Genomic DNA, 12,963 nt, shown 5'->3' with positions numbered 1-12,963 from the left:
TATGCTAAGCCTGTAATATGTGAGTATATGTAGAGAGTGTGCTCAATTTCAGTTGGATATAAAACAAATTTCAAACAAATCGCTCATTAATTTAGTTTTTTTTAATAGAGACCATTTACATAGGATTGATCCCATTGGATGGTCGACTGAATGGTCATCCAGGAGAAAAGGTGATTATTTTTCAGAACTGGGACAATTATGTGTGATTATCACCATCAACATTTGCTACTGTTCATCACAATTTCAGCCCTTAACTCATTCTTGGCAAAATGCACAATCACATATGCATGGTGTATGTATTTCTTTGTTTACTTTGAGTAAGTTAAATGAACCGGACCCTAAAAAATAAGCACAATTTTCCATGAGATGTTGATTTCCATGTCCAGTAAGTATTTCATTCTGCTGAAACGTATGGTAGAAAGTGTGACACCATAGATCAGACATGAACATGTTGAGTACCTAGAATAGTCAGAGAAGACCACAAACAAAGCCAGCAGCTACCTAGAAGTTTTTGCTGTACTCATACAATAATAATATGTAATAAAAGAACATAAATGTTAATTTTGGCGAATGATCTCTTTCTGTGTGAAAATACTCAAACTACTGTTGAGAAAATGAATCAACTGAGTAAAACTAGCCAGCAAACAACTCAGTTAAGTCAAGGAATTAGGGAAACCTGAGTTTACTGACTCAAATTTGTCTGGACATGAGTGGATGCAGACCCCAATTTCTATCAACTTCATTGTATTGGGTGCAGCTGATTTCTTAGAAAGCAAGAGCAAAATGAAATTGTAGGAAAAGAAAAACCTTTTCCCCTCTAAATCGATACCTTCAAAACTTTGGGCATTGGTCATTTCTGTGGGGCCAGTGGGCTTTATTTGTGAAAACAACATTAAAAGAAGCTGTGGATCTCTAAATACTTTTGAATTAAAACAATGCACAAAAAAATGTCAACTCAAAACCAACTTCATGCCACTCTCAATTTCACTACATATGAGTGCCGCATAAAACATTAAACTGAGAATGGTGTATTTAATAAATAAATAAACATTAACAGCTGTACTTCAACTGTTGTCTGCTGTATCAAGTGCCCAGGCAATCAACTAGAAAAAGATCCTATGTTTTGTTACCAGCAGTGGAGTCATCCTTTATATGTTTTAGGTTCAGGTTTGGGCCTTTAAATCTCCAAAGATGTTTTGTATTTTGCTTCATTGTGCCTCTGCCTGCCTCATGATACTGAAATGAAACCCTCAGCGTCTGCATGCCTGTTCTACTGCATATAGGAACCCACTTGTGAGTTGTGTGTGAGTGGTGTGCCTATTAAACTGGTCACTGCGTGTTCCATGAGACATTCCCGAGTGTGGAACAGCAGAGAGGAAAGCTGGGATTCACAGCATGCCCATGGGTGTGAAGTCATGAGCAGTTCAAAAGGACACTGGGCGCAAAGAACCAGTATGTGTTTCACAACCAGCTAAAGCAGTGTCAACACGGTGACATGTTAGATTAAGAGAGAATCACAGTGAAATCAAAAGGTTTCACGACATTCTTTAAGATGCCCATAGACACCTGTAACAATACAGTGATGCTTTCTCACATACAGTACCTTGCCTGAATCACACTTCTATCTCTATCTTATTGCTCTTATAGTGTGTGTGTGTGTGTGTGTGTGTGTGTGTGTGTGTGTGTGTGTTTGTGTTTGTGTGTGTGGGTGTGTGTGTGTTTATGTGTGTGTGTGTGTGTGTGCCAGAGAGAGAGAGCCGGAGTGATGATCTTTTTCTCAACCTCTTTATCACACATCCACAAGGCCTATACATTAGAGCAATATTAATACAGCAATGTGTTTCTGTAAAGCAAAGGGCTTCCTTTTAAAACTGTCACCCTAAAAAAAACAAATAGCTCATCAGTGATAAAGGTGACAAGCGTGAGGCTAAGTGTGAACGGAGAGTCTTCACGCGAGCGTAGTGGACCAAGGGGACGGGGCCTGAGCTGGGCAGGCGGCGGCTGATCCATGGGGGGAAATGGTGATGATGAGAACAGACACGAGCCACATGAGGCACCCTGACAAAGCAGGAGTCCCCTGCGGTATGTCCAGGAGTCTGCTAATGTGTATGTGCCCATCTACACACACATTCACACACACACACACACACACACACACACACACACTCACAAGTAATAAATTACCGTAGACGCACATGCATTTGTGTACACATACTCACACACACAATTTCAACTTTATTACACTGACCTTGTAAAAATGGTAGATTAAAACCTAAAACCTTAAAACCTAAGACATTTTGTCCTTCTCCACGAATGGCACCAAATCACACAAAGATTTTTCTATTTGATACGTTATGATAGCGCCCCCTCTAGTGGTGTTATGTTGTATAGTAGTTGTTTAAGATCTGAAGGCCTTCATTACAACTGTAAATTGCCAAATAGACTAGAATGTTTAGAAAAAGACAATTGCTAAATGGTCATAATCCATCAAATCACAATAACATTGTATTCTATTTATGCATTTTGTCAGCAATATGGCAGCTGTATGGCTAGACAATAGTACAGTGAAGTTGATTTGATAAGCCAGACCCAAAATTAAACTGTGAGGGAAGTTTTTTACAAAATTCATTTTGGCAGCAAAAAACATCCCAAATTTGGTTAGGCACCTTTTGTGGAACCATGCTGGTTATTCCACGCATGCAGTGGACACCAGAAGTCATTCCCAGTTTGCCTCACAAACACACCACTGGTCCCCCTCCACCACGAGGGTGCCTTTAAAACGATATGCCCTCTGGGGTGTTCTTTTATGCGCTGTAGTTGCACCATTGACTATTGTATAATTCCCTTCAAATCAGTTTGATCCCCGCCCCCCTTCACCCCACCCCTCCCCCCCTGACTTAACAACCAGAAAAAGGTCACATTTCTGAGAAGTGACTTCCATGCATGTTCCATGCTGGGTCGTCACTTTCAATTTCCTAAGACCTTTCATGTCACACACCCATCAACCCACAAAACTGCATTGCCATGTGCACCGTTTTAACTTTCCATGGTGTTGATATGATTCATAGAATATAATATTGTACTATAATATAATATATTGTAAGCATTTTTTTTTTACTTTGACAGTTATACAATTTCATTACATTTAGATATTTGATAGTACAGAAAATACCACCCAATTTTGCAATGTGTTATCTTTGAGTTGAATTGAGTTGAATGCTGAAAGTCAGTGAAGTGACTCATTCACGAATCTTAACATTCACAGTGAAAATGCACCTTTCTTTTTCCAGTGAAGATGTGGAGAACATGCAGCAGCAGCAGTGATCGGCCCCTCCGTTCCATTTCATCCTGTTTTCATGCAGTACTTAACATTGAGAGACCCTCAGGACACCCAGTGAGAGTTCAACAAACAACTGTCGTTTTCTTTTTCAGCACACTGCTCAGATGGTACGAGATGTTTAACTCTGTGCACCAAATTAATGGAGCATGAAATGCAGGCCTGAACTGCAGCGGGCTACTAACCTGCAGCTGACGCAGTCTCCATGAGGCTCATATCGTGACCTAAGTGAGCTGTATCATAACCACATTTGACTGGTGACGATTAGTGACCTTTTGCTTGTCCAGCGGCCATCCATTTGAATTATGCCAACCCAGAAAGCTTTGGTGGGAGAGCGAGTTGAGATCTTCTACTGTAGACAGTGTGCCTCTACTGTACTTCTACTGTTGGCCTGACCACTTAACTGTACTGCTAGTCTTATACTACTTTGACATGATAAAGCAGAGCTCTAGAACATACACTGTATCAAACTTGTATATTGTATCTTGTATATTGATAATCCATGAGATTCTTGTTTGTCTTGATTTTGGCATTGGTGACATTCACTCTCTACTTTTGGCTCAGACAGGGTCACTCATCATTGTCCCCTTCCTTCTGTTTTCAATCTTTGGAAGGCGATGTCGATGTTCATCGCACTTTTAATAATAATAATAACCTTTATTTGTATAGCACCTTTCATACACAACATGCAGCTCAAAGTGCTATACATCAATAGAAGGCAGATAAAAGACAGATAAAAAGATAAAATTAATATAATAGAACAAGCAAAATGCATTGCATTAAAAGAATCAAATTAAGTAAAATAGACAGATATTTGTACCCCCTTAAAGGAAACACAGAATCAAGCGCCATTACTTCTTGGTATCGAGTAGTCACTCTCACACTGGTGACACTCAACCAGTATACGATTAAGTGTGCCTTACCTCTTCAAAGATAATCACAACTTAAAAGACTTTATGCCGGCCTGGTGACACTGTTAACCAGTATACAATTAAGTGTGCCTTACCTCTTCAAAGATAATCACAACTTAAAAGACCTTTTGTCAGCCTCACCAGACAAAAATATGTACAGCGCTATAGCTTTTCGGAGAGTGAACTCCCTCAATTCTTCCTTTCAAAAAGAAATCAATTTAGATGAGATCATGAAGGATTCTTAGAGGGAGCATAGATTCTTTCTGGTGGTCTTACCCCGCCGCATAGGCAGGCCCCAAAGCCCTTATAGGACTTGTCAAATGTTCCTTTAGAACAATACACAGATCAGCTTAGCAATTACAATTATAAACTTCAAGCAATCCTTCAATTCTCAATATAGGTTTGTGGATCCCATCAGAGCGGAGAAACTACTCACCAGAGTTCCTCTCAACACCTGTTGGGATCCTGTTTGTGACACCAATTGATGAATAATTTTGTAATAAAGACAAGTTTGCCGTCCGTAAACAGTTAAAATGAAGGCTATTTAAAAGCTAAGCTGAAAAGATAAGTTTTTAACAGTCGTTTGAAAATGCTTACAGAGCTGTTCTGGTCACCTTGTTTATGGGAATTAAAACTTATATCAGAATCTAAGATAACACCCAGGCTTGTTACTTCTGATTTAATCGAGGAATTCAGGTTTCCAAGTCTTGTGGAGAGTTCTCTTTTGGCTTTGGGGCCAACCAAAAGTATTTCTGTCTTATCTTCATTCAGTTTTAAGAAATTTGTGTTCATCCAATCATTGATAGCCAATAGACAACTAGTGAGGGAGCTTAAGGCATCTGCATGATTTGGCTCTACAGAACTGTATAGTTGTGTATCATCAGCATAGCTATGGAAATTGACATTATGTTCTCTGATAAAATCACCTAATAGAAGCATGTATAGTGAGAAAAGCAGGGGACCAAGACAGCTTCCTTGTTCAACACCAGAAGTTAGATCATGTTTCTCTGATACATGATCTCCAAGACAGATGAAAAATTTCCTCCCTGTAATGTAAACCAGTTTAGGATACATTCAGAGAGACCAACCCAGTTCTTGAGACGATCTATGAGAATATTGTGGTCGATGGTGTCGAATGCTGACACCAGCAGTTTCTGTGCTGTGGTTGGCTCTGAAACCTGACTGAAACTTCTCCAGAATGTTGTTTTCATTTAAAAAGTTGTTAATTTGGTTAGAAACCACCTTTTCACAGAGATGCTAACAGAGACAATTGTGTAGATAATCCAGCTAGGAATTGCTTTTACCACCAGGTGTAGACATTTCCAATCTTTTGATTGTATTGATCCATTCAGTTGACATGTTTACAGTATTAACAGACTCTAAATGTAAAGGGATTCATAGAAAATATGATAAATCCCCCAAAATAATTTGAGAATGTTGGAAATTGAGTCACCAGTGTTCACTAAAGTGAAGCTGCCCCACCTCTCTGTGCTGAAGCAGAATACATAGTTCTTCGTTTTTAACACCAATGCTAATTCTCAGAAAGTAACAGCAGTGTTTCTTTCTTTCGTTTTTTTTTGTGCATCTTAACTTTTTGCATGTTTTTAATCTTTGGTGGTTGGTGGTTGAAATATATACATGTGTCTGTGTTCATGCTGTTACTGATTCATCCACACATCACAGGGCTGTGACATTTTTTTCCAGCACCAGCAACACTTCAGCAACACTTCCTCTTAATCTTACATCAGCTCCACCTCAGGCCTGCCTACCTTCACCTCGGATGTGCACTGCCTTGTGAAACCAGAGGCAGACAAATATACAACCTCAGACTGTATCACTTGTTCATCTAACCTTTCTTTTCTGCTACCAGTCCAACTGCACCCACTGCAAGCCTGTTTCATTAAACTGTAGCTACCCCAGTTTCTATGTGTGTGTGTGTGTGCGTGTGTGCGTGCATGTGCGGGCGTGCAGCAGTTGTAAGCAGTTGTGCAGCAGTTGTAATAATCACCAAGAAAGATGAAATATGAAAAGTTGTCAAATATGGTTCAGAATTAGTCAGAAAGAGCGATTGTTTTAGTTCTATATCTATTTAGTTAAGATAGGCTACTATAAACTAAAAGCAATGCAGTGTATCATTCTCAAATCTTGATAGCATATAGAAAAATGAGATGATCAGCATGTAACTTGGTTGATTCTATGTGTTGCTTTCTACGTGTTTATTATATTTGTTCCAGGTACATTTAACCACAAAGATAGGGCCTCAACCAAAAAAGAGAGGATTCACTCTGAGTTGCTCTACTTGTTCGTACACGAACAAATACACAGACTAGTCCAGATGCTGTCCAGTCTCACAGCTCCTAGCTAGGTGTGCAGCACCAACTGTTGAAGTTACTACAGTCCTGGAATAATCAGGATAACCACATCATTCACCAATGTATTTTCAAGGAGAAGAGATCCATTCTACTATATTGCTATGCTCCAGTAGGTTAGCTGTCAGCATCACAGTAGACTGTTAGCCAAAACATTTGTTAGCATTGCCCAGACTTCAGAAATACCAACACTAGACGAGCGATGTTATGAGGTGAGAGAGCGCTGTTTCATTAGCATTAGCATTAGCATTGGGCAAACGTAATACATTCCATACCTGTTACCCGTTAGCTCAATCTAGTTGTAACTAAAATATTAGCCAGCAAAAAATATTTTTTCGTACACATAAATTAGCCCCTGCAGTTGCAAAGCTATCTACCTAACACTGGGCGAGCGAGTATGAGGTGAGAAAGCAGCGTTTGACTACTGATAGGTTCCTGATGATAACATCTTGTGTGCAGGCAAACCTTTAGTGAAAAGCTAGAGATACTTAAAAAAGGACGTCCAACACCCGAAAACCTGGATCTTATCCAAACTTCAAAGGGGTTTGTTCGGCATTTTAGCAACTGGGAACGTTAAGGAAAAGGAACTCCTTTTGGATTTGAACGCAAAGAACCAACTTTATGACGGAAGATGGATTTTGTCTTAAAGTGAATGGTGCTGGTGAGTTAAATATATTTTTTACTGCTGGTTTTATGACATTGTTGCATCAAACATTTAACTGAATGCTTATGGACAGACGTGCTCAAATTGGTTGAATATTGTTTGGCTTTGTAATGGTGTTCATGTTTGGTAGTTGTACTTTGGATTGTGGCCAAATGGTATACAATGGTAAAGGCAAAGGTGTGATAGTGTGGCAGATTTTACATGCAACTGTGGCAGAGGCGGCCTTAAGCATCTGGGGGCCCGTTTCAAGAGCTAATGTGCGAAAAAAAAAAAAAAAAACATAAAAGAGAAAAGAGAAAAAAAAGCGAGGATTCAAGTTGGTTTGCATCAATAATGGTATATTTTCGGACTTCAACTTAAATGCGTTATGTGCACTTTCAGCATCATGGACAGCTCAACATAGCAACGCAGTTGTCATTTTCACGCCCAGCGCCCACGTTGTTTAAATAGCAAATGTACTTGCGCCCATCAAATGAGGTGTGGTCAGGCGCATTGTTGGCGCATTGCTATCTTGAGGCAGCGGAAAGCGATTGTGCCATTGACCAACAAAAACCTGGTCTAAAGTCTGGCGCAATATTTTCCTGCTATTTAAAGGGCGCATTATTCAGATAGTAAGATGCGTCTCTCTCTCTCTCTCTCTCACTCACACACACACACACACACACACACACAACGTTACCATGCAAAATAGTAAAGGCCTTTTCAGAATTCTAAAAAACGAGTATTGTACCAAAATACATTTTTTTCAATTTTCTCCCTGCAACATACCCGCAAATTACACCAGTATGACGATGACGGGCTACAGGGCGCTGGTAGACAGATGTGAAGTCTCTCCCTCTCCTTCTCCTCCTTTCTTCCACTGACCAACTCAGCGCAATCAAAACTCCATGTAAAGAAATTTCACACATATGATTGCATACTGTACCTTTAGAACAACAGTGTGATGAGACAGAGCTTCTGGACATGAAACATGAGATATTCTGTCTGTGGATAAACTGAAAGATTAATTGCGCAATATTGTGCTTATGTATTTCCATGGGACATCCGTGCGTAAAGCACGTCCCCAAAAGGATTTAATGGACAGAGCTCATTATATATCTACAAATATTTCACATTTAGCAAATGTTATCCATACTGGATTATTATTTCCTATGATTTAACACTATATAACACTGTAAGTTAGGCTGTAGGAAACGTGAGCTAAGCACTGCGTAATGGCGCAGTCCAAGGATTCCACGCAGTAAATTCACGATGATTGAAAGAGCCTGCCATGTTTTTTTTTAAATATCTTATAGTTCGTTATTGTTTTATCATTTAATTGCTCAGTTCTTTGTTCCGTTTTGGCAATGTGCCTGTAATATTTAATATACTTAAGTAATCGCGACGCCTCCGTTTCCCCATATATATTGTATTTTAGAAATTCTGAATTTCTAAAATCTATTATATATCTAGTATATTTTGTATTTTAGAAATTCTGAATTTCTAAAATACAATATATAGGGGGAAACGGGGGCGTAGCCATTACTTCAATATATTAAATATATTGGGCTTCGCGCTCTTTCAGCACCGTGGACAGCTCACGTCAGGCCTGGAGAGCTTGTTATTCATGCACTGTTGGCCTGGTAGGATTATTTAACCCTAAATAATTGCTTATAGAGATTCTCTTAATTATGTGTATTTGCTTTAGTTTGAGAATTTACTAGTTCGTATTAGTTGACACCGTTAGTAATGTTCATAGTGAAAGAAATGACCCGCCTACCGTTTTGCTGTGAATATTGAACTGCTAACTGGTTCTAGCTGCAATTAAAACTGTTAGCTTTGAAACGGTGTCCAGTGCGTTATCTTTGACTGAAGTAACCACAGCTCGCCACAATATATATACATATATATAAAAAGTGGGTGAATTATTTAATGCTTGCATGTCAGTTGGGGGCCCTTTGGGAGGGTGGGGCCCGTTTCAGTTGAAACGGGTGAAACATAGCTAAGGCCGCCACTGGGTAGAGGTCTGCTACCCGACCCGGGTAGAGCTTGGTTTTTAAAGAAATAATTCGGGCTCAGGTCAGGCTCTGTTGTGTTTTTTCATGTGTGGAAAAAAAGCAAAAAATGTTATGTTCCTCACTTTCTCCTGAATTCGGGTCGGCCTAGATTCGGGTTGGGCCTGAACGTCATGGGCTCTGGCTTTATTTCCAGGCCCTCTAAACTGTGCAGACCTCTAAACTGTGTTGATAGCCTATGTGGTTGTACCCATCGTCTATGGTAGGTTTTTTGTTCGTGATTTTGAAGAGATTATTTTGTGGGAGGTACCGAGTGAAGGTCCAGGTCCAGAAAGTACGGTTCGCCACTGCGTGGGAAAAATAACTCACCTCCTGTCACAAGTTTATTCCAGTTCCATTATTCAGTTTGTGTTGTGGCAGTTTCACATCACCTCTTCTGTCTTCTTTCTGCAGAGGGGGTACAGCTGGTGAGTCTCTTTGTTACGATGTGAAACACTACCACTAGGGACTCAAGGGGTCGCCAAAGTCATCAAGTTTCTTAACTTGATTCTAGCAACTTTTAATAAAACAAGTACAGATTCTGTACAGACCCATGGCGCATGTGTTCAATTCAATTCAATGCACTGAAGCATTACGACTCGGTTATCGGTTAAATAATTCCACTAACATCACTTAAATACCACAGGTAATAACGTTACCTAACATTAAAGTTTATAGGGCAACGGAAGACATGGATGTATGTAAATTAATGGCAGAGAGTGGGGCTCAGTGTGGGAGCAACGCTCGGCTATCGCGACACATTTATCGGTTAAATTATCTATTCCACCAACATCACATACCACAGGTAACAACGTTACCTAGCGTTAAGGTTTGCAGGACAGCAGAAGATGTGGATGTCTGTAAATTGACGGCGAAGAGTGTGGCTCTGTATGGAATTCAATATGGCATTATCAGTGTATTGGACTCAATGTGGCATTTAGCCCATAGACTAGAGGCCATCTCACGAAGCGACATCTCACAAAATGATATCTCACTAAGCGTTACCTGACTGACTGACTGACTGCCTGACTGCCTGACATGAATTCGCCTCATGATGCCATCGGGTGCGCTGTGGGAAAAATAAAGTAATAAAATAATAATATTAAATAACCTTTGTTACAAAATTCTGGAGGAAATGCTGTAAAACAGTGCATCAAAGTCTTCATCATTACAGTTATGGTAGTGTGACAGACATCTGATGTCAATAGTGGGGGTGGGATTTGACACACTTCAAACTTTGCAGAGGTGTTTCAAGTACTCCAGCTTAATTTACAATCAACAGTCAACCAGACATAACAGACACAGAGCATACACAGTGAAACATCTTGGTTTCACTCTATCTCATGTGAGTACTACCAATATATTATGATCTTTATTTCTAGTATGCCTCAGTGATGTCTTATTCAGTTGCTTATATACACCTGTTTCCTGCCTCTAATGACTCATTTACAGCATGATCATTTTCTTAAATGACAGGTGGGATGGCTGTTGATAACATCACTCTGGACCCAGCTGATTTCCATAGCTCTGCCAACCAGAGCAGCTGCGATGTGTTTGTCTACCAAAGTGCTGCGGTGGTCCTCTTCCCTATTTTCTACTCTCTGGTTTTCCTTATCAGCGTATGCGGCAACAGCTTGGTTCTCTATGTGATCTGCAAGAGGAAGCAAAAGTTCAACTCCACCTCCATCTACCTGGTCAACCTGGCACTGTCCGATACCCTGTTCACTCTGGCGCTGCCAGCCAGGATTACCTACTATATCCGCCGGTTTGATTGGCCTTTTGGTGACCTGCTCTGCAGACTGACCACGTTTCTCTTCTTTGCAAACACCTATGCAGGTAATGTCATGATGTCTGCTGTGGAAAGCCATCATGCCTCAGGGTGTATTTGGCTGTGTATGTCTCTACCTTTGGCTGTTTGCTGGTCTCTCCGGCTAGACAGTGTTTTTGTTTGAAACTGTTTCTTTGTCTTTCTGCATGCTTGCCGTTCTATATGTGCTACCCTGGCTAAGCATGTATTACACTGCATGTCCATTCATGCATACATCACATGCCATCTCTATTATCAGGTATAGCCTTCATGACCTGCATCAGTTTGGACCGTTACCTGGCCATGGTGCATCCACACCGGCTGCAGTGTTTGCGGAGTGTGAGGGTGGTGCGGAGGGTCTGCTACCTGGTCTGGGCCCTGGTGTCCCTGCAGATAGCCCCTCTCCTGTCCCGCAGCATGCTTCACGAGCACCAGGAAAGACGAACCTGCATGGAGTACTTCAACTTCGAGGGCTCCCACTCCACGCCTTATCTCCTGCTTCTGGCCTGTGCCACCTCCTTCTGCTGTCCCCTCATGGTCATCCTAGGCTGCTATGCTAAGATCAACCTGAAGCTGCGAGCTGCAGCCAAGAAGAATTCTCTGACCGGCCGATCAAGGAGGAGTCACAGGGTCAACACCATCATCCTCCTCATCCTCCTCACCTTTATCGTTTGTTTCAGCCCCTACCATCTCAATGTCATACAGTTCATGGCCAAGAAGATACACCACCAGCCAAGCTGTCAGGAATTGAGGGCTTTTAAGGTGTCATTACAGGTAGGAGCTGTGGTTGTAATTAAAAAAAAATATTCCAATGCAATTCCCTGTTCATAATCCCTCATAATCCAGAGTCTTCTTCCTGCAGGTTACAGTCTCACTGATGAATTTCAACTGCTGCTTGGATCCAGTCATCTACTTCTTTGCCATTAAGACCTACAAGCAGAGAGTGCTGAGTCTGTTTAGGGACTATCTGTATGCCTCTGGTGCCTCCTCCAAAATGACCACTGAGAACAGCAGCAGCAACACCTGAGTGACACCACAGCCGAAGTTTTACTCTTGAAAACTCAACTCAAAACTCAAATATGGCTTTTGTTGTATTCTAGTGTAGATGCTTGCTTTGGAGATTAATTTTAAAGCCCTCACTTAATATGTGGTGAGCATTTAGCATGTAAATATAGACGCCCCTGTAAATGTAGGAAAGGTCAGATTTGCTCATGTGCAGCCCACAGATATGCAGTACATAAAACAATGGATTTTGATTTGTGTGTGAGAAATTCTCATCTTCAAATGTTACAGTTATGTTTCATCATATATAGTTTGATATTGTTCCATTTCTCCTATATCATGTTTTTGACATTTTATTAGACATACTGTGTCTCTGATATGATTTTATGTCTGTTGTGTGTCCTGCATTAATGGGTTGATACAAAATCATCAATATAAAGTTTGGCTAATCAATGTCTATGTAATTATGGAAAGCTGTTGGTAGTCTTGTGTGTTTGTGTGTATGCGTAGATAAGTAACCGTATTCTGGCAGGGAATGTTTTTTTCCAACTCTGTATTTGTGAAACTTTTGTGGTCATTAAATGAGGTACAATAATGAGTTGGTTCACTTTCATTCTGTGGAGAAATAAATATGTGGACCAAGTCAAGTGGAAACAATTAGAAACTAGCAAAGCGTGTAATTGAATGTCATTAGTTTCTTCTTGGGCACTCTGTAAATTCCTCTCTCATCTCCCCCTTTACACCTCTGATGAGCCACAGACACAAAGTGCTTAAAAGTCAAACATAATGTTTTGAGATCAAGAATGGCTCCACAAATCTCAACATACAGAATGCGACAAT

The 12,963-nt window shown here is 40.5% G+C and overlaps 1 protein-coding gene across 1 annotated transcript; it reads left to right on the top strand.

Moving 5' to 3' along the window:
- Window positions 1-10,601: 10,601 nt before the first annotated feature.
- On the top strand, window positions 10,602-12,693 carry LOC139649553 (G-protein coupled receptor 183). The gene is made up of 4 exons (XM_071525980.1): window positions 10,602-10,659; window positions 10,791-11,150; window positions 11,381-11,895; window positions 11,984-12,693. Exons 2-4 carry the CDS (start codon window positions 10,796-10,798, stop codon window positions 12,146-12,148), a joined length of 1,035 nt encoding a protein of 344 aa, XP_071382081.1. The 5' UTR covers window positions 10,602-10,659; window positions 10,791-10,795; the 3' UTR covers window positions 12,149-12,693.
- Window positions 12,694-12,963: the final 270 nt, after the last annotated feature.

This window comes from Centroberyx affinis, unplaced genomic scaffold (assembly GCF_046629955.1).
Source record: "Centroberyx affinis isolate AG114_WGS23_722 - 3 ecotype Tasmania unplaced genomic scaffold, CSIRO-AGI_Caff_v1 ptg001373l_1, whole genome shotgun sequence".
In the NCBI taxonomy this organism is placed as follows: Eukaryota; Metazoa; Chordata; class Actinopteri; order Beryciformes; family Berycidae; genus Centroberyx; species Centroberyx affinis.
This window is presented reverse-complemented; position numbering and strand designations above follow the sequence as displayed.

Coding starts and splice junctions, on each gene's coding strand:
- LOC139649553 (XM_071525980.1), top strand. CDS start 10,796: ATGGCTGTTGATAACATCACTCTGGACCCAGCTGATTTCCATAGCTCT. Junction 11,151..11,380: donor CTTTGCAAACACCTATGCAG/GTAATGTCATGA, acceptor CTCTATTATCAG/GTATAGCCTTCATGACCTGC. Junction 11,896..11,983: donor CTTTTAAGGTGTCATTACAG/GTAGGAGCTGTG, acceptor TTCTTCCTGCAG/GTTACAGTCTCACTGATGAA.